Source organism: Aotus nancymaae, unplaced genomic scaffold (assembly GCF_030222135.1).
Source record: "Aotus nancymaae isolate 86718 unplaced genomic scaffold, 86718_ANA_hifiasm-v0.15.2.pri h1tg000008l, whole genome shotgun sequence".
Lineage (NCBI taxonomy): Eukaryota > Metazoa > Chordata > Mammalia > Primates > Aotidae > Aotus > Aotus nancymaae.
Genome location: NW_026988419.1, coordinates 43,381,890 through 43,404,508, shown reverse-complemented (window position 1 = coordinate 43,404,508; position 22,619 = coordinate 43,381,890). Strand labels below are relative to the sequence as shown.

Below are 22,619 nucleotides of genomic sequence, written 5' to 3'. Positions count from 1 at the left end.
ATTTGCATTTCTCTGATGATTGGACATGTTGAACACTTTTTCATATGCCTGTTTGCCATTTGTATGTCTCCTTTTGAGAAATGTCTATTCAGATCTTTTGCCCATTTTTTAATCAGATTAGATTTTTTTTTCTTATAGAATTGTTTGAACTCCTTATATAGTTTGGTTATTAAGCCCTTGTTGGATAGTTTTCAAATATTTTCTCCCATTTTGTGGGTTGTCTCTTCAGTTTGTTGATTGTTTCCTTTGTTATATAGAAGCTTTTTAAGTTGATGTGATCCCATTTGTCCATTTTTGCTTTGGTTGCAAACTGTGCTTGTGAGATATTACTCAAGAAATCTTTGTCCGGGCTAATATCCTGGAAAGTTTCTCTAATTTTTTTTTAGTATTTTCATACTTTGATGTCTTAGTAAGTATTTAATCCATTTTTATTTGATGTTCGAATATGGTGAGAGATAGGGGCTAGTTTCATTCTTCATATATGGATATCCAGTTTTCCCAGTGCCATTTATTGAGGAGACTGTCCTTTCCCTAGTGAATGTTCTTGGCACTATTGTTGAAAATGAGTTCACTGTGTAAGTATGGATTTGTTTATAAGTTCTCTATTCTGTTCCTTTGGTCTATGTGTCTGTTTTTATGCCAGTACCATGCAGTTTTGGTGATTATCACTTTGTAGTATAATTTGAAGTCAGGTAATATGATTCCTCCAGTTTTGGTCTTTTTGCTCAGGATGACTGGCTATTCTGGATCTTTTGTGGTTTCATATAGATTTTAGGATTTTTTTTCTATTTCTGTAAAGAATAGTGACTGCTATTTTGATACAGATTGCAATGAATCTGTATATTTCTTCTAAAGGATTACAGTCTTCAAACTGGCTATTCTGACAGGCACTTCAAGGAAGGGAGGAGCAAGACAGGAATTTAAGCTTAACTGTTTGGCCAAGTATACATATTCAAGTATACATATGCAACAAATTATAGGAAGAGCTATGAACATTCATGAAGTGGGTTTTAACATGCATATTGAACAAACATGCATATTACATATGCATGTTTGCTTTGGGGTGGAGACTTAACATTTAAATGCATTACAATTAGGCCCTTATTATATGTCAGAAGGTGAAGCAGGGACTTGAAGGCATTCCCTGTTTATAGCCTCTGTAAAGAGGCCAGAACCATATTATGATCAGTGGTCTTATGAGGAGAAAGTTATTAAAATCAGTCTCTTCTTCAGTCAAAGCTCTAGTTATGGCTTGGGAGACAGAGAGGTCAATTATTCAGCATCTGTTGGTGAAAGAGCTATAATTCTTTTAAAATTGCTTTTCTTGAGGACAGTGCTTGTTTAACTGTTAGAGAAAAAAGAAAAACCTTGTGGCAGTTAGAACCTAGTTTACTCTCTAAGTAGAGGGGTTTGTGACTTCACCCTTGCCTGGGTTTTGTTTATAATTTTGTATATTATTGTTACAAAGAGTTCATTCTGTCAGTCTTATGGTCTGTATTTTAACATTAATGCTGGTCAGTTGGTTGTGTCTAAACCACAAAAGGAAAGGGGTATAATGAGGCATGTCTGACCTCCCATCCCATCATGGCCAAGAACTCAGTTTTTAAGGTTTCTCTGGGGTCCCTTTGGCCAAACAAGTTTGTTCAGTAGGTTGCAGGGGGGTGCTTAGAATTTTGTATTTGGTTTACAGCATCTAATTTTTCTTTTACTGTCATGTTAGTAGGATTTCATGATAAAATCTTGTATTCAGTCTTCCATATTTATCCAGAAGCCAAATATGAAATTTTCACTATCTAAAATTTTTCTTTTTTATCTTAAAGGTTTGACTGATATTACAAAGGATCCAGACTTTAATGGAATCTATGATGAAGACATGAATGAAGATCCAACATATGATCCCAGTAGCCCTGAAGAAACAGCTGTATTTATGAAATATGCTGAAAATATTATGCTAAAGTTAACATTCAGTACCACACAAGTTCAACAGTATGAAAATGTCTTTATATTTGAAACAGACTATTGGCTTACTAATGCTATAAAATGTAATCAAGATTATCTTGATATTTGTACCTACCAAAGACTACAGCAAAGATTATATCTTCAAAAAAAGATTATTCAAAAACACTTTGAGAAGAAAAAAGATATCAGAAGAGGGATAGGATACCTAAAATTAATATGTTTTCTGATTCCATTTCTACTGAATTTAAAGAAGAAAATGAAAGTTCCATATTTAAATAGTCTGCTTCAGCCTTTTTCAGGTAAGAGTATCACCAAAAATCAAGTATAAAATATAGGTATATATTAAATATATGTTTAAATACAATTTTGTTTCTGGTATATGGGTATAGGCAGTAACCTAGCTATAACCTGTTGGAAAGAGAAAACAAAATTTAATATCTCTAATGTAATTTAAAACACTCAGTATCTGTACATAGTACTTTGTATATATTTATACTAAGTATAAAGGCTACTGAAAGTTTCAAAATAAGTTAAAATAAGTTCTGTATGAATAGGGAAATATGCCATGTTCATGATGGGACAACACTGTGAATATATCATATCTCATTCAAATTACTCTATAAATTCAGTGTACTTCTAGTCAAAATCATGACCATATTTTTCACTGAAGTTTACACACTTACTCTAAAATTAATATAGAGCAGCAAAGGGTCATTAATGGTCTTTCAGAAATTAATAACCCTTTGCTACTCTATAATAAAACTACAATAATGAATGTAGAATTACATTGAAATGAAACATGTTAAAACTACAGTAATTAAATGAAGGCAGTATTGGCACTGTAGTAAACAAATAGAGCAATGTAATAGAATAGAGAGCTGAAACAGGGCCATAATTAATGCAATTTGATGGGACTTCAGTATAAACTCTTCATCCTATCCAGATTAGCATACAATTTATACACTTTCATTGCTGTCCAAGCATGTAGGTTTATTATAATGGGCTTTTTCTTCAGATGGCAAATTTTCAGCAGAAATTTTGCAAATCCTTTAGTAAAAGTTGGTACCATGAGAATTCAGGTGCTGAAGATATAAATTATCTGTGAACTATTAGAACTAGAATCATGACAGTGCATGGCTCTTGGGTGGTGGGGAGCATGTATGGAAGTGGGAGGGACTTGCTTAAAGAGAACGTTAGCTATATCTGCAATATCTTATTACTTAAACTATGGGAAGCAAATATGACTAATGTTAAATAGTTAATTCTCGGTGTTGAGATCAGGGTGTCTAGTGTATATTACTTTTTGTACTTTTCTTTACCTTTTTTATTTCCCAAAATACATTATGTACCTTATGTTGATGAAACCATATTCTACTAACCAGTCAAAATATTGAAAAACCTAATCTTTGCTGGAGTTTGAGGTTTTTGTTTTTTGTTTTTTGTTTTTGAAATGGAGTCTTGCTCTGTCATGCAGGCTGGAATACAGTGGCATGATCTCAGCTCACTGCAACCTCTGCTTCCTGGGTTCAAGTGATTCTTCTGTCTCAGCCTACTGAGTAGCTGGGATTACAGGCATCCACCATCATACCCAGCTAATTTTTCAATTTTCAGTATAGACAGGATTTTGCTATGTTGGCCAGGCTGGTCTCAAACTCCTGACCTCAGGTGATCTGCCCACCTCAGACTCCCAAAGTGCTGGGAGTACAGGTGTGAGCCATTGTGTCCAGCAGAGAAAATTATTTTTAAAAGTAAGTTTTCTGTGTAGTTTCATTACTTTCCAGAAATGTGGGCTGGTTATTTTTGTATGTGAGATATACCCATCTATTTCTTTATAATGTCTCCTTTAACACGAGATAAGCTTTTGTTTATTTAACCAAAGATTCTCTTAGGCATAGAGTTTCTAGTCCTTTCTTATAATTGGAGTAAGATGTTAATCTTGAGCTCACTTACAAGAAATCAATAATTAGAACAATGTTTTGAGCGTACATTTGAAATGTCTGTACAATAAAACTACAGAAAATGCTCAACATGTCAATATTTATTATATATATATGTGTGTGTATTTATGTATATATATATGAGACAGGGTGTCACTCTGTCACCCTGGCTGGAGTGCAGTGGCACGATCTCAGCTTACTGCAATTTTGACCTCCTGGGCTCAAGCAATCCTCCCACCTCAGCCTGCCAAGTAGCTGGGATTACAGGCATGCACCACCACACCCAGCTGGTTTTTGTATTTTTGGTAGAGACAGGTTTCACCATGTTGCCTAGACTGGTCTTGAACTCCTGGGCTCAAGCGATTTGCCCCCCTTGGCCTCTCAAAATGCTGGGATTACAAACATGAGCCACTGTGAATAGCCAAAAATATATTCTAATGATAAAATATTTATATACATTAACAGCATAAATAATTTTATGAACTATAATTACTAAGATTTTAATTTCATCTGGAATTTTCTTTGTTTACATGAATGAGAAATTAGATCTCTTAAAATATGATTGTTTATGTTCTGTTCATGTTTTAAATAAAAGTTTGTTTTCTTTTCTGGAGATGACAAGGTCAAGACAGAGCGAGAATTGCCTCCATTTATTTATGGAAGAGATTTTAAATGCCAGAATTTTCACTACAAAGAGAATCAATATTTTCATGTTCATGGAGGAATTGAATTTGATATCAGCACCCCTTCAATTGAAAATGCTTTGGAAGATTTTCAGGTTTAAATGATTATTCCTTAGTTTATCATTTCACAACTCTTTTATCCTATTCTCCAACCAAAAAGAGCCTCTGTTGATACAGACACTAGACAGCTCTCCAAATGACTATTCTCACAACTCACTAACTTTTTCATATATTATTTTAACATAAATGAATTAAGTACAGTTATATGTAACATACTGTGTTGGATAACTGAGATAAAATTATAAATAAGCTAGGTACATCTATCATCCTCACAGAATTTACAGACTTCTAATGGACCATATTTGCCCTAGAATAGGTAATCAAAGAGTGCGGTAGAAATTTCCAGACGCTCATTCTTCCATTTTTTTCTCAAAGAATCAAGATTAGAACAGAGATCCTCTAAAGTTTTAGAACAGTAATTCTTCACCTGGAATTTAGTGTAAACATTCTACATTTCAATTGTTATTGCTTTCTGTATACTATATGTCTTCCCTTTTGTATTTTTTTCCTCATTCTCAAAATAAGGATTAGATACATGTAGCTGCTATCAGGGTCTTCTGGAATAGTAAACTTAAAATTTGTCATTTACATATATACCATTTCATACAAATAATTCTTATAATTGTTTAGATGTGTTTAAAGATATGTCTTTAGTAACCTAACTCATATTTTAGAAAAATTTAGAAAAGATACAAGATTGTGCTGCTAATACATTTATAGAAGATTCAGGATACAAAGAATATTACTCAATACCAGTCATGGAATTTTATGGAAAAAGGTAAGGAGTTTTCACTAATTACTGACACTAGCTACAATTTGTTGAAAGTTTGTAGAGAACGAAGAAAATGACAAAATGCAAAGGTTAATTTAAATGTTTACAGTGGTGATTCCAGAATAATAACCACCATGAATGACGGATTGACTCAATAAAGTATTAAATGTTGTAGTTACTACTTGATGTATTTGATACAGTCTGTGTAACAATCCTTAAGATCTTGTAATTAGTTCTTGTAATTAACATAGTGGTTAAATAGGGATAGAGTTGGGGATCAAATCACAGCATTTTTTTGTCTTTTATGTGTTGTGTTCTTAGAGTTTTAAATCTCGGACACTGATGTTTGGAAATACGGGAAGTAGAACTCCGAAGAAACATTTTAATTTGAGGCAAAGATTTAAAAACAAATAAGGAAGTTTTGCTTGTTGGTTCATTTTTTTGTTTGTTTGTTTTTTGAGATGGAGTCTCACTCTGTCACCCAGGCTGGAGTACAGTGGCATGATCTCGGCTCACCACAACCTCCACTTCCCGGGTTCAAGCAATTCTCCTGCCTCAGCCTTCCGAGTAGCTGAGATGACAGGCACGCACCACCATGCCCGGCTAATTTTGTATTTTCAGTAGAGATGGTTTCACCATATTGGTCAGGCTGGTTTCGAACTCCTCATCTCAGGTGATCCGCCCGCCTTGGCCTCCCAAAGTGCTGGGATTACAGGCGTGAGCCATTGCACCTGGCCCATTTGTTTGTTTTTAAGGCATGCAAGCAGTTGAGAGGATAGGACCAAGTCTGAAACTTTGGAGAATAGTAACTCTTAAAGAGGGTAGGGAGAAGTAGAGGAGAGAGAGCAAAGGAGACTGAGAGGGAATGATACAGGTAGAGGAGGAACAAGAGCATATGATAGCATAAGGCTGAGGTGGGAGGATCACTTGAGGCCAAGAGTTCAAGTCTGCAGTGTGCTGTGATCATGGCTGTGAATAGGTATTGCATTCTGGCCTGAGTACCATAGCAAGACCCCATCTCTTAAATAATAATAAAAAGGGAGTGAGTATGAAAGCCAAATTTCAGAATATAGAAATAGTAAAAAGCATCAAATGCAACACAGAAAAGGGCCAAGTCACTTTTATCTTGGAGAGAGCCCTCTAAATTTAGCTATGACTTGCTATGAGAATTTTAGTGGAGTTTTGGTTAAAGGAGGCTATTTTCAGCAAGTTGAAGTGTTAAGTGCAGTAGAGTTATAAGTCATAAAAAAGTAAAGAAAAGACTATGAATTTCTTTCAAGATACATGTGAGTGAGAATAATAAGAGAAATAAGGCAGAGAGAGTAGTGGGATAAAGGAGGAAAGGGGGAATCTTTCTACTGAATTACTCTCAGGATACACATATCATATTCAAGCTGAAGTCAAAGACTATGTGGCTAATGACCTCCGTGATTTTGAAGGGAACCAAGTAGCAGATCTCATGCCTCTGGAATGGACAGGTGATGTGTACTCCCTGGAGGAAGAATCTCTTGCCCAGGGTCCCAGCACCTGTTCACATACTCCACATACAATCCTTGCCAAACTAAATAGTTTCCTTGAGTCACTTTTCAATAAACCTTTATTTTTCAAGTTCTATCAGGCTTCTGGGGCACCAGTGATCCTGGGAATTCAGGGAAACAGCTGGGACAGAAGCTATACTTGGTGAGAGGCTGTTGTGGGTGAATGAGTATGGTTGCTATAAACACAACATCATTGCACTGTAAGAGATTGGTCATATCATAGTGGAATTGTTTTTCTGGTTTGAACTAATGCACAGCATTTGATCATCAGCATTGGTGAATGGTAGGCTGATACATACCAATTTGCTGGTTTTAAAATCCAACATGAGCCTGTGTCCCAGACCTAGACAGCATGGAGTAAAAGTAAAAACCGCAAGTTGAGTTATAAGCAGAATTTTTCTGGCTCCTCTACCAATCACTAGAGAACTTTCAGTTCTTTCTACAACCCAATCCACATACAATTTTTTTTTTTTTTTTGAATCTCATATGTCAGCAGATCAGCCTTCTCAGCTACCATGGAATATCTTCAATTTCCTCCTTTCCTGCCTGGGCACATAAAGCCCAATAAGCCCCATGAGTTGTTTTCTTCTAAAAATTCAGTTTAGTCATGTAGTAAATGCATGATTGGTAATCAAGCATCCAGGTCTGATCCAAACAGCTCCTTAAGGTCCTAGAGCCTATCACCACTGTGAGTCAAAGACTGTTCAAAACTTTCAAATCTAAGTAAGATACAGAGCACCTGCTCCTTGATTTTGGAGGCTAGAGTCTAATAAGCTAGGAAAGTCCCCACTGATGAACAAGTGACAAGCCCTACCACCTGATCTGGTACTACACCTGCAAGCTGTGGGTCCAGACAGCCTTTAGTTTATATTCTCATGGTCTAGTTTCCTTTTAAAGGAAGAGGATGATGTATGAGAAGAATAACACCCTCAGATAAATGTGAACAGGACTTCAGACATACCTCCATCCATGCACTGAGGTCCCTTATATTCAGAAAATTGGAACTGAAGTACAGATCAAGGAAGACTATTAGCCTCTGACTAATTTATAACAGTGTTTCCCTGTGACCGTCCTGTAACTGACTCATGAGACCCAGTGATTCTTCCTTAGCTACTGGGCACAGTTTCCTCAGCATAATCACTAACTTCCTTCTCAAGATATTAGTGTAATGGAACAAGTTTTTAGCTCTCTTAGGAAAACTGATCGTCCCTGAGCAGCAGTGAAGAACCATAGGAGGGGTTACCACTGTCAAGAATACTGTATTTGGGCCAGGTGCAGTGGCTTATGCTGGTAATCCCAGCACTTCAGGAGGCTGAGGTGGGAGGATTGCTTGGATAGGCTGAGGGAGCCTAGGAGTTTGAGACCAGACTGGGCAACACAGTGAAGACCCTATCTTTGTTTGTTTGTTTGTTTTGACAGAATCTTGCTCCGTCACCAAGGCTGGAGTGCAGTGGCACAATCTTAGCTCACTGCAACCTCCACCTCCTGGGTTCAAGTGATTCTCCTGCCTCAGCCTTCTGAGTAGCTGGGATTACAAGCATGCACCACCACTCCTGGCTAATTTTTGTATTTTTAGTAGATAAGAGATTTTGCCATGTTGGCTAGGCTGGTCTCAAACTCCTGACCTCAAGTGATCTGCTCACCTTGGCCTCCCAAAGTGCTGGGATTACAGCCATGACCTACCATGCCTGTCTTTAAGACCCTATCTCTACAAAAAATTTAAAAGTTAGCCAGGCGTGGTGGCACACACCTGTAGTCACAGCTACTCAGGAAGCTGAGGTGGGAGGATCACTGGAGCCTAACAGGTGGAGGCTGCAGTGAGCTGTAATTGCACCACTGCACTCCAGCCTTGGCAACAGAGTAAGACCCTGTCTCAAGAAAAAAAGAATACTGTATTTACAACAATAAATAGTTGCATTTGGAGGAGAAACCCTGGCAATATTAAGAGGCTTCCCACTGTCAGAGGTAGTTAAGCAGCTGAAGTATTTATTCACTGCTGAAATCCAGACTTGGGAAAGGTACCTCATGGGGGGCAGGGGAGGAAGGTTGCCGTTTTCCCTCACCTATGATGATAAGCAAACCTAGGGAACAGAGTAACTCAAAATTTTATCAATTTTCCATTCCAGAGTGATAGGGATCAGGGCTGTTTCAATCCCCAACTGTGTTCCAGGGACCTGGTAGGAGAGGGGTTTCTCTAGTTCACTGCTGCAGTGAGTAAAAGACAAGGAGCCATTACCCAAAGCATCATTCCAGATCACATTCAAGGTGAACTCTTGAGAAACCAAATATAGATGTAATTAGCTTAAAAGAATAAGAGGTAGGTAAGCAGACAGTTAGATGACCTAGAACTTCACCCAGAGTTAGGTCTTCGAGGAACTTTTAGACATTGCCCCAGATCACTAACATGAAAAGGACAGAGTCAATACAATATGAAGAAGGCATTTTTATATAAAGACTTGATTAATAACAGTTGATAACCATGTTATTAATATACTTACAGTTGAGTACAATTTAAACTACCATTTTGTATTTGATTGTTACAGAATAAATGAAGTTTTGCCAGCATAGAAAAAAAAGTAGCAAATCAAAGGTGGAGAAATATCTTTTTTTCTTTATTTTTTATAGGTACTATGTGATCTATTTTGAACTTGAAACTTTCTATCAGCAAATATATAAGACACAGTGGTGGGGAGCCATAAATGATATAGTGAACAATCTGAGACTGAAAAGACTTCCACTGACAGATGCTCAATTACATGAACAATTTAAGAAAAAATTTGGTTTCAAAAAAGCTATGAAATGCAAGGTATTTCAGTGACTACCACATAATAAAGTATATGAAATTATGTATTATTGATAAGTATATAACTCAAATGAATGTTTATTTTGGGAATAAATAATAGGTTAAAGTCTTCAATATGAAATAAAATGCCACCTTTTTTTTTTGAGATGGAGTCTCACTCTGTCACCCCAGGCTGGAGTGCAGTGGCGTGGTCTTGGCTCACTGCAACCTCTACCTCCCAGGTTCAAACAATTCTGCCTCAGCCTCCTGAGTAGCTGGGACTACAGGTGCATGCTGCCATGCCTGGCTAATTTTTTAATTTTTATTTTAGTAGAGATGGGGTTTTACCGTGTTGCCCAGGCTGGTTGTGAACTCCTGAGCTCAGGCAATACGCCCACCTTGGGCTCCCAAAGTGCTGGGGATTACAGGCATGAGCCACTGTGCCTGGCCAAAATGCCACATTTTAGTAGCCGAAAAGCTATATAATTCTGGATTATAAATTTCTGGCAGAGTACCTGTTAATGCACTGCACTGTGATTAATCTCAATAATGGCTCACACTTACTGATTGCTTATTCTGTATGTTAGGCAATATTATAAATCAATGAACTCTTTTAAGGTATGACTAGTCTTATTATTATCATTTCTGTTATACAAATGAGAAATTTGAGGTGTAGAGAGGCATCTTTCACAAATCATATAGTAAATGGCAGAGCCAGGCCTCAAACCTGGGAACTAAAATCTAAGGAGCAAATCTAGCATCCTGAATCAAATCTCCACGTCTGTTTCAACAAGCCTTGATGTACAGCTTCTGGAACTGAGCAATGAAGCTCACCAACTTCAAAGGTTAGATGGGTATTTACTTTCCATTTATTTGCTTTGATGTCCACAAATTAAAACCTTAAAAATTTGTTAGTTGAATTTTTAAACATTAGTCGGAATATCTAAAAGAAGAGGGTGATATTTTTATCTTTCAATGACAACTGTATTTCCATAGCTATATGTTTCAAGTTTCTAGACTTCTAAATTAGGTTTTTCTACAGTCAGACAAGGAGCACAATGATCTCCAGTTGTTTAAAATATTTCAGAAAAAATAAAAATAATAAGAAAAATTCCCCAAAATATTTTTTAAGTTCTTAATAGTTGCTTATAACTCTAACAACTTTAATCATTATCCAGTAAGAAACTTTCCACATAGATCTTGTGAAAACTCTACTTAATTTTAGCAGCATTCATGTGATTCTGTTAATATATTTCATGTCCTTTTTTCCTTAAACCAAACTTTAGATGTGTTTTGATAAACTGAGTCTGGCCTTCTTAATTTTAGAGTATTCCATTTGGTATGAAGTCTGCTGTTGAAAGAGGGTTGTCTGCAGTTTTCCATACATTTAGCCGTAAAACCTCAAGCTCGACAATCAATGTTGCAGATGAAGCAGGTTATACTATTTTTCATCACGCTGCACTGCACAACAGAGTTTCTATTATGTGTCAACTGTGCAATGCTAATTTTAGGGTCAACCAGAGGCGATCTGTTATGTTCAGCCAAGGTAACATGAACTTTTTAAACCTAAAATGTTGTTATTTTATTTGCCCTAATTGAGCAGCAGGAATGCATGTTGATTTTAGAGCAGATTAAAATTGGATTAACTAGAGCAAAGTTGGGGTTTTTTTTTTTTTCATTTATCTAAGAAGGGCTCCTTTTAGTTTTCTAAGTATCACTTATAGCTAGTTTATATAGTTTTATATTTGCTCACTGCGTCTTCTTCATTTGAATATAAGCTCTATAAGAGGGCAAAGATTTAGTCTACTTTATTTGTCATTGTATCCTGTGTCCAGATGAAAGCTTGGCTTAGTGGTTGCTCAGAAAATAATTAATAAAATTAGTGCATGGATGGGTGAAGGCAGGATATCATTTGATAAGCACTGGCAAAATTAATATACACTGATATACTACAGAAATTCAGAGAACAGCAATAGATATGACTGTCAGGTCCCAGTAGAACAATCATTCTTTATTCCAGGATCCTCAAACAAGGAATAGTTTCTTCATATTACATATATTTAAATTACATTTAAGAACAAAAAATTTCTTGATAATAATAATGTTTAGAATTAATAACCCCTTTAAGATTAACCTCATTTAAACTTTAAAAGCTATTTTTGTGGTGATTAAATATGCATGCATATTTTATAGTCATTGAAATAAACTTAGCTAGTATAAAAACAAACTTGAAAATGAAATTGGTGGCCCTCCATAACTGGAAAGGAAAATATAGATACATTGTCAGGGGCAGGTGTAATGGGTCACTACTGTCATGCCAGCACTTTGGGAGGCCGAGGCTGGAGGATCACTTGAGACTAGGAGTTCAAGACCAGACTGAGCAGCATAACGAGACCCCACTATAAAATTAAAAACAAAAACAAAAACAAAAAAAACTTAGCCAGGCTTGGTGGTGTATGCCTGTAGTCCTAGTTATTCTGAGAGGCTGAGGTGGGAAGATTGCTTGAGTCTAGGAGTTTAAGGTTACAGAGAGCTATAATCGCACCACTGCACTTCAGCCTGTGTGACAGAATGAGTGTGTGTGTGTGTGTGTGTGTGTGTGTGTGTGTTTAGATTGTCAGGAATGGTCAATGCAACAATATTGGCAATAAGAAGTGGTGATTTTATATTTAATGAAGTCAGCTATCTTAATAAGCTATATTAAATTTTTATAGACATCAAACAAAATGTGCTTTAACCCTATTGAATATCCATAAATTCTGTACTCTATCAGTATGATTAAAATGTTTTGATATTCAGATTCTTTTGTTACTCAAAATATTCAATACATAATGAACCTAGTTAAAATAAAGCACAGTTCAATCACATTTAAATGCAATAGGTAACATTATTTAAAGATGTATTACTTTAAGTCTTTTTTAGTGTGGAGAAGTCTTTGGTAAATTAAAAGTTTCTTATGCGCTCTCTGATTGAATTTCCATTTGCTGAGAATTGGGTAGATTTTGAAGTGTGGAAAACTTAATACTCTACTGCTAGTATTATTACTTAACCAACACAAAATTATCCCACCTATGAGTTTTAAGCAGCCACTTGAGGGGCAGAATTTCCAGGTCTGCTTTGATGCATTGTCAGATGCATAGGACATGCCCTGATGTCTTGACCAAAAGTTATTCTCAGTACTGTTCAATGTAATCTTGCCAGCTACAGCTACATAGTCATTTTGTTCCTATTCATATGAGTCTTTTTGAATAACTTAGGAAAACGCTGTATATTAATAATCGTACTTCGATGTGCATTCCCTTTTATTATTTATTTATTTATTTATTTATTTAATTTTTTTTTTTGAGACGGAGTTTCGCTCTTGTTACCCAGGCTGGAGTGCAATGACGTGATCTCGGCTCACCGCAACCTCCGCCTCCTGGGTTCAGGCAATTCTTCCTGCCTCAGCCTCCTGAGTAGCTGGGATTACAGGCACGCGCCACCATGCCCAGCTAATTTTTTGTATTTTTAGTAGAGATGGGGTTTTACCATGTTGACCAGGATGGTCTCGATCTCTTGACCTCATGATCCACCCACCTCGACCTCCCAAAGTGCTGGGATTACAGGCGTGAGCCACCGCGCCCGGCGCATTCCCTTTTAAAACAGTCATCCAAAGTAGAAGTAAAAAAGGAAAGAGATGGTAAGACATAAATAAAATATTTGGTGCATTTAAAAAGACTATTGCATATATTAGAATTTTTCTTTATAGTATATAATTTTCAAAATGCTGTTGCATATTGCATAATGATGTTTTGTATTCATTTTGAAGTATAAATTACTTTCTATCCATAGTTATTTATTGATATTCCTCTTCAGTTTGGGGAGTTTTCTCTCTTTTTTTCCTGTGGAATTTGCTGTCACCTCTATTTTTATAAATTCAGGCCCAAAAGTGGTTTCTCCAACTTAAAAAAAAAAAGTGATTATAATGTAATTTTGATATGCTGCCATCTAGTGGCAGTTACAATCTGAGGTCTGAGGAATGAGTCATTCTTGACTGAGATAATATAGACTTGACCTAAATGTTGGATATGGAGAAAAACAAAAATTTAAGGTTATACTTTCTGTGTCTATATTTAAGAGACTATACTTTCATACTCTATATAAGAGAATTCAAAAAGGCTTTTTTTTTAAAGAAACAACTTACAATGACCTGAATTGTCAAGGGGCAAGGGATAGTCAAACTGGCTGTCTTCCAACGGGTGTGCTGTTGCACAGCAAACCTGAGATGACCTCAGAGAGGGAGCCTGCCCTCATCCTTCCTCCTTCCAGTTTCCTGCCAGGGCTATGCATTGGTAGATACTGACAAGGAGCAGAGGACAGGGGTTGCTTAATCTGCAGGGGCAGGAGAGCCACTGTGGTAAAGGAGGTGAGTGGACCTGGAAGGGGAGAAGGAAGCTTACCTGTCCCATCCACCCTGTAGAAATTTCCAGCTGAGTAACAATGGTGTGCCTCCTACATTATTGCTCTCTCTTTTTCTTTTCTTTTCTCTCTCTCTCTCTGTCTCTCTTTATTGTACTTTAGGTTCTGGGGTACATGTGCTGATCATGCAGAATTGTTGAGTAGGTACATACTTGGCCAGGTGGTTTGCTTCCTCCATCCCCCCATCACCTGCAACTGGTATTTCTCCCCATGTTATCCCTCCCAGCCTTCCCTCCCCATGCTGTCCCTCCCTTAGCCCTCCCAACAGATCCCAGAGTGTGATGCTCCTCTCCCTGTGTTCATGTGTTCTCATTGTTCAATACCCACCTATGAGTGAGAACATGCAGTGTTTGGTTTTCTGTTCTTGTATCAGTTTGCTGAGAATGGTGGTTTCCAGATTCATCCATGTCCCTACAAAGGACACGAAGTCATCATTTTTTATGGCTCCATAGTATTCCATGGTGTATATGTGCCACATTTTCTTTGTCCAGTCTATCATTGATGGGCATTTGAGTTGGTTCCACATCTTTGCTATTGTAAACAGTGCCACAGTGAACATTCGTGTGCATGTGTCTTTATTGTAGAATGATTTATAGTCCTTTGGGTATATACCCAGTAATGGGATTGCTGGGTCAAATGGAATTTCTATTTCTAGATCCTTGCAGTATCACCACACTGTTTTCCACAATGGTTGAACTAATTTACACTCCCACCAACAGTGTATAAGTGTTCCTTTTTCCACATCCTCTCCAGCATCTGTTGTCTCCATATTTTTTAATGATCGCCATTCTAACTGGCGTGAGACGGTATCTCAATGTGGTTTTGATTTGCATTTCTCTGATGACCAGTGATGATGAACGTTTTTTCCTATGTTTGTTGGCCTCATAAATGTCTTCTTTTTAAAAGTATCTGTTCATATCCTTCGCCCACTTTTGAAGGAGTTTGTTTGTTTTTTTCTTGTAAATCTGCTTTAGTTCTTTGTAGATTCTGGATATTAGGCCTTTGTCAGATAGGTAGATAGCAAAGATTTTTTTCCCATTCTGTTGGTTGCCGGTTCACTCTAATGATTGTTTCTTTTGCTGTACAGAAGTTCTTAATTAGATCCCATTTGTGTATTTTGGCTTTTGTTGCCATTGCTTTTGGTGTTTTAGTCATGAAGTCCTTGCCTATGCCCGTGTCCTGAATGGTTTTGCCTAGGTTTTCTTCTAGGGTTTTTATGGTTTTAGATTTTAGGTTTAAATCTTTAATCCATCTGGAGTTAATTTTAGTGTAAGGTATAAGGAAGGGGTCCAGTTTTAGCTTTCTGCGTATGGCTAGCTCTGGGTTCCCAAGAGGCCGGCATGTCTGCCAAGGACTCTTGGCCAGCAAGAGGGTTCCAACATGAATAGGGGAGTGCATGGAAGAAAAGAGAGACAGAAAGTGGGGTCTGGAGGACTGAGTAAGCAATTGCTTAAACAGCAATGCTTAAACAGCAACTTTATTTTGCACATAGTTAGTATATATATCTTTGTCCTACCTCATTTACAGGAACAGATACCATTATCTTATACATGAAAGGGAAGAGAAAGTCCTCAGGGTACAAGCTTAGGCAGCAGATAACACAATAGTACAATCAGATACATAATCAGGTACAATCAAGTCACACGGGTGGGTCTCATTATCAAGTCATGCAGGTGGGTCTCATTATCGGGGTGGGGAAACCTATAGTTAAAAAGTTAATGATCTATACAAGGCACCAGAGAGGCAGTAAACCTATTATCTTTGCAAACAGCAGTCACAAGAACAAGCACAGGACTCAACAATAGCGGGTAAACAAAGTCATAAATGCAGGAACAGAAAATAAACACAATGTCTTCTCAGACCACATAGGTATCACATCATCGTCTAGCAAAGTTATTTTCATATATCCTTTGATTTCAGTTCAGCTTTCCCATAGCTCGACTGCCTCCAACGGGAAACTGTGTCCGGGCTCAAGCTCACCATATGGCGAGGCCCAATTCCGAGGGGCTTCTCATGGGAACGTTCCCCACAGCTAGCCAGTTTTTCCAGCACCATTTATTAAACAGAGGATCCTTTCCCCATTGCTTGTTTTTGTCAGGTTTGTCAAAGATCAGTTGGTTGTAGATGTGAGGTGTTACTTCCATCCACCCTGTAGAAATTTCCAGTTGAGTAACAATGGTGTGCCTCCTACATTATTGCTCTTTTTCTTTTCTTTATTTTTTATTTTTTTGACAGAGTCTCGCTTTGTTGCCCAGGCTGGAGTACACTGGTGCAATCTCGGCTCACTGCAACCTTTGCCTCCCAGATTCAAGTGATTCTCCTGCCTCAGCTTCACTAGTAGCTGGGAATATAGGTGTATGCCACCACACCGGGCTAATTTCTTTGTATTTTTAGTAGAGACGGGTTTTCACTGTGTTAGCCAGGATGGTCTCAATCTCCTGACCTCATGATCCTCCGCCTCAGCCTCCCAAAGTGCTGGGATTACAGGTGTGAGCCACTGCACCCAGCCTCTCTTTTTCTTTTCTAACTATCACTTATGTCTACCTTATATAAATGTATTTATTTATTTAGTTAGTCTCCCTCACTTCAATATAAGCTCCATAAAGGACAAGGATTTGGTCTACTTTTTTAGCCACAGTTCCCTAGCACCCAGAAAAATGCTTGGCCTTTATAGGTGCTCAGGAAATTTTTCTTGAGGGCTGTACATTTTATTGGAAACCTTAAATACTCTTCATACAGAACATGTCTTCAACTAAGGCTCTTATGTAGTCTATACAGAAAACTGAAGCTTTCCAGATTTGGGGCAAGGAGAGGGACAGTACAGAGGACAAGTGCTTAGTTTGCCACAAGGACCCCTCATGATTAATGGTCCTCAGCCAGCTTATCAGCTTCTTTTTCCTTTTTATCGTTTTCTTTTTAGCATATTCATTATACTTCTTTCTAAATTTTTGTTAGTGATTGCCCTAGAGTTTATAACATTAATTTACAATTATTCCAAGTCTACTTTCAAATAACACTAAGCCACATCACAGGCAGTATAGGTACCTTATAATAACAAAATATTCCTAATTCTTCCCACCTATCATTCATTCATTCACTTCACTTGTGCATAAGCATATATATATGTCATTCATTTCACTTATGCATAAGCACATAGAAGTATGTATCTAATCGATATTCAAACCCTTTGTTGATAATGTTATTATTTACTTATTTTGAGATGGAATCTTGCTCTGCCACCCAGGCAGGAGTGCAGTGGTGCAATCTTGGCTCACTGCAACTTCCACCTTCCAGGTTCAAGCGATTCTCCCACCTCAGCCTCACATGTAGCTGAGATTACAGGTGTGCACCACCACACCCTATGTATTTTGTATTTTTAGTAGACACGGGGTTTCACCATGTTGGCCAGGCTGGTCTCGAACTCCTGACCTCAAGTGATCTGCCCACCTTGGCCTCCCAAAAGTGCTGGGATTACAGGCGTGAGCCACTGCACCCAGCCAGATAATGTTATTTTGAACAAATGGTTATCTGTTAGCTCAGTTAAGACAAATAAAACATTTACTTGACCTTCATTTTCTTCATTCTCTGATGCTCTTCCTTCCTTTTTGTATATGTAAGTTTCTGACCTATATCATTTTTCTTCTCTTTGGACAATAGGTCTACTGGTGGCAAATTCTCTTAATTTTTGTTTGAGAAAGTCTTGATTCCTCCTTCACTTTTGAAGGATAATCTTACAGGTTACAGAATTCTAGGTTAGTGGTTCCATTATCTCAACACTTTATTTTCCTCCACTCACTTCTTGCTTGCATAGTTTCTGAGGAGAAATCAGGTATAATTCTTATTTTTGCATCTCTATAAGTAATGTGTTTTCCTCTGGCTTCTTTTAGGATTTTCTTTTTAAAATAATTTTTAATTTCTGTGTGTACATAGTAGACATATATACTTGAGGTCCATGAGATTTTTGGATACAGGCATGCAATGTGTAATAGTCATATCAGAGTAAGTAGAGTATCCATCACCTCAAGCATTTATCCTTTGTGTTACAAATAATCCAACTATACTCTTAGTTATTTTAAAATATGCAATTAATTTTTTTACTATAGTCACCCTGTTGTACTAGAAAATACTAGGTCTTATTCATTCCTTCTCTTTTTTACCCATTAACCATCCCCATTTCCCCCCATTACCCTTCCCAGCCTCTGGTAACAATCATTCTACTCTGTATTTTCATTAGTTCAATTGTTTTAAATTTTAGCTCCCACAAATAAGTGAGAACAGGCAAAGTTTGTCTTTCTGTGATGGACTTATTTCACTTAACATAATGACCTCCAATTCCAGCTGTGTTGTTGCAAATGGCAGGATTTCATTCTTTTTCATGGCTGAATCCTACTCCATTGTATATCCATTTGAATGTGTACATTTTCTTTATCCATTCATCTGTTGATGGACGCTTAGGCTGCTTCCAAATCTTGGCTTTTGTGAATACTGCTACAATAAATAGGATGATTTTCTTTATGTTTGTTTTTCTGTAATTTGGAAATGATATGCCTCAATGTTGTTTTTTGTTTTTTGTTTGTTTCTTTTGGTATTCATTTGGCTTGGTGTTCTCTGAGTTTCCTGAAACTTTGGTTTGATATGTCACATTAATATGGAAAAATTCTCAATCATTATTGTTTTAAATATTTCTTCTTTTCCTTTCTCTCTTCTCTATCTGTTCTTACTTTACCTAATCTTTTTAATTTATTTTTATTTTTATTTTTGAGATAGGGTATTTGTTGCCCAGGCTGGAGTGTAATAGCATGATCTCAGCTTACTCCAGCCTCTACCTCCCATATTCAAGTGACACTCCCACCTCAGCCTCCCAAGTAGCTGGGACTACAGGCATATGCCACCATGCCTGGCTAATTGTATTTTTTATAGAGATGAGGTCTCACTATGTTGCTCACGCTGGTCTCAGACTCTTGGACTCAAGCAATCCTCCCTCCTTGGCTTCCCAAAATGTTGGGATTACAAGTGTGAGCCACTGCACCTGACCTGGAGGTAGCTACTGATATATCTTCAAGATTAGAGATTCCTTCCTCACTTGTGTCCAATCTCTTTATAAGCCCATTAATGACATTCTTCTTTTCCTTTACAGTGTTTTTTATCTGTAGCATGTCATTTTGGTTTTTTCATAGGATTTCCATCTCTGCTTACATTGCCCATCTGTGCCCACATTGCCCATCTGTGCCCATCTGTTCTTGGAAGCTGCTTTATCCATTAGAACCTTTAGCATATTAATCATTGTTGTTTTAAATTTTAAACAACAAAATCATCGTTGTCTTAATCCCTGCCATGTCTAGTTCTGATGCTTGTTCTGTCTCTTTAAACTGTGTTTTTTTTGCTTTTTAATATACTTGTAAATTTTTCTTGATAGCAGAACATGATGTACTGGGTAAAAGGAACTGTAGTTAAACAGGCCTTTAACAATGTAATGGTAAGGTATTGGGGGAGAAGCATTCTATGTCAGTCTCTTGGTGAGCCTGCGTCCCTCTACTTTGAACTTCACCAGTGCTTCTCAGTCCTCTCCCCATGTCCCTTAGGCCAGGCAGGATGGTTAGAGGTGACTGGAGTTGGGCATTTCCCTTCCCTAGGTAGCTTAGGCTCTGATAAAAGCCCAATAGGTCAGGCTCTGGTAAAGTAGTTTCTCCTGAGAGCAGGCCTTGTTCAGAACAGAATGCCCTGGAGTATTTCAGAATGGTTCTTTTTCTCCCTCCCACTGCTGGAAGTATGAGGGGATTTTTCTTCAATATTCACTGTGAGGACCTGATAAAACTCCTAGAGGTAAAACACATGAAAGCATGGGGCCCCACTATGATGGGTCTTTCTAGAGTTTTAAACTTTCATACTTGTCCACACTGAGCTAGCAATTGTAAATTAATGTTAAGGTTTTCTTACCCCAGTAATGATTCCTTAGGAAGTTTCTGCTTGTGAATTTCTGCTATACTAAGTTATGATTCTCTGAATCCACCTGTCTCTCCAATTTTGAGGGAATCAGTTTGCCTGTTACCTCACTTCTCTGATGAACTTAAGGGTTGTTGATTTCTTTACGGTTAGTTCAGCTTTTTACTTGTTGTTAGGATGAAGTGGTGACTTCTAAGCTCCTTAAATGCCAGACCAGAAACTGGTAGACTAAACAATAATTTTCTTCTTTGAAGAAACTGGAAGACTAAACAATAATTTTACATAAATAGATTTGGGTCTGATTTTATGGAATATCAAGGCTATACTATCAAGCTCCAACTATGAAGGCAGGTAGGAGGACATTGGAAGTTTCTGATGGGAGAGATTTAATGAAAACAGTGCTTCATTGAGAAAATATCATTTAAACAGAGAAATGAATAGGAGTTAGCTAGATCCTGGTAAGAGAGAAATTGTTGGGGAGATGGAAGGTGTCAGAGAGCAGGAATAGCCCAGGGTGACAAGAGAATTCACCATCCAAATCAGGGAGACTTGAAAAGTGAAAGGGCACTATTAATAATTATGCTGGTGCAACAGACATTGGCCAGTACTTTCCTGGGTAAACTGGGACGTGTAATTTCGCTACATTTGGGGAGCTACAAGAAAGTCAGAACGAAGAGAACAGTGTATGGATGGTTTTATTGGGAGGTAGGTGAAGAAGGTAGTTGTAGCTGGTGTTTCAAGTTAAGTTGGAGCCAGTGGATCGTGTCACTGTTCCTCATAATCAGATGGCCTTGAGAAGCCATTGAGCAAGGAGATGAAAAGATCAGATTTACGTTCTGAAAAACTGGATTGGATAAGGGCAAAACAAGATGGGAATAGCAGTTGGGAGATGATTATGGCTTGGATTAGGATGGTGATGGTGGTAGAGATGGGTTCTAGAGATATTTAGACTTGGTGATGGGCTAGTTATGGAGAAGAAAATGAGAGGGAGGTGCCAAAGAGTCTTCTAGATTTGTGGTCTGTAGAACTGGCAGGATCATGATCTCTCTCACTGATTTAGGAAGCAATAAAAGAGGAGCAGGTTTGGAGTAAGGACAGGAGTTCAATTTTGAATACATTAAGTTTGAGGGGAAGTGTGAAGATGCTTTACGAGATGTCAAAGATATAGATCTGCAAATCAGAAGAAGTCAGATCTAGAGCTATAATCCTTGGAGTCATCAATTTGTATATGGTAAGCAAAGTCACTGAGAAGAGAAAAAGGCCCAAGAGTGAGCCTTAAAGCTCATTTGGATATTACGACAATGAGAAGGTTCCAAAGGAGACTGCCAAGGAGTAACCAGTAAGGTTAGACAAAAATTGGGAGTGTGATATCACAAAAGCCAAGAGAAGAAATTATTTTAAATAGGAAGAAGTGGACAATGGTGTAAAATGCTATTGAGAAATAACTAAGGTGAGAATTGAAAAATGACGGACTCACGTGACAGTTTACTTACTATCATGACAACAGCATGGGGGAACTGCCCTCATGATCCATTTACCTCTCTCCTTCGACAGGTGGGGATTACAATTCAAGATGAGATTTGGGTGAGGCCATAGAGCCAAACCCCCATATCAGGTGGTAAAAGTATGAATTGCTGTTATGCTTTGGGAGAATAATTTGGCAATATATATTACTGGTAATAATGATGCTATTGATAATTATATACTTTCACCCAGCAACTCCCATTTTTGGGATTTTTTTTTTTTTTTTTGAGATGGAGTCTTGCTCTGTTGTCTCGCTCTATTGTGCAGTGGCACAATCTCGGCTCACTACAACCTCTGCCTCTCGGGCTCAAGCAATTCTGCCTCAGCCTCCTGAGTAGCTAGGACTACAGGCATGCACCACCATGCCGTTAAATTTTTTTCTTTTTTTGTATTTTTAGTAGAGACAGGATTTCACCAGGTTCGCCAGGCTGGTCTTGAACTCCTGACCTCAGGTGATCCACCTGCCTTGGCCTCCCAAAGTGCTGGGATTACAGGCACGAGCCATTGTGCCTGGCCCATTTTTGGGAATCTACTCAAATTATAAAGACCTATATACAATGGGAAAAAATAAAAGTGCCCATTGGATTTAGTGACATAGAGACCTTTGTGAAAATCTATATATTTTTCAATTTCAAAGGATCTTATCCTCTACTAAGAAACTTGAGTCAAATGGAAAATAAACAAGAAATAATTTACCATAAGACTATTGTACACATTGACTTAAATTTTCAAATATTTAACATTTTATTTTTTCAAATATTTAATATTTTAAATGTTACTCATTTTTCTTTGCTTATAAAGAAGTATGGATTTTTTTTTAATTTTTGGTTTTTGTTTCTAAATATGGATTTTTAATGGTTGGATATCCCAAGTTAAATAAAGGAACATAGGGTTGTGTAAGTATTTTTTTAATGCTTACTTTGGAGATTTTATATTATATAATACTAAGCTCTGTGGTTGGAT

General features: G+C 37.5%; 1 protein-coding gene across 1 annotated transcript in view; it reads left to right on the top strand.

Moving 5' to 3' along the window:
* Positions 1–22,619, top strand: part of ANKAR (ankyrin and armadillo repeat containing) — a 63,732-nt gene that overhangs the window by 10,914 nt on the left and 30,199 nt on the right. The window contains exons 3-7 of the mRNA XM_012464110.2: positions 1,821–2,258; positions 4,511–4,674; positions 5,314–5,417; positions 9,575–9,755; positions 11,058–11,277. Coding sequence (XP_012319533.2) covers positions 1,821–2,258; positions 4,511–4,674; positions 5,314–5,417; positions 9,575–9,755; positions 11,058–11,277 — 1,107 coding nt within the window. The remainder of the gene's footprint in view (positions 1–1,820; positions 2,259–4,510; positions 4,675–5,313; positions 5,418–9,574; positions 9,756–11,057; positions 11,278–22,619) is intronic.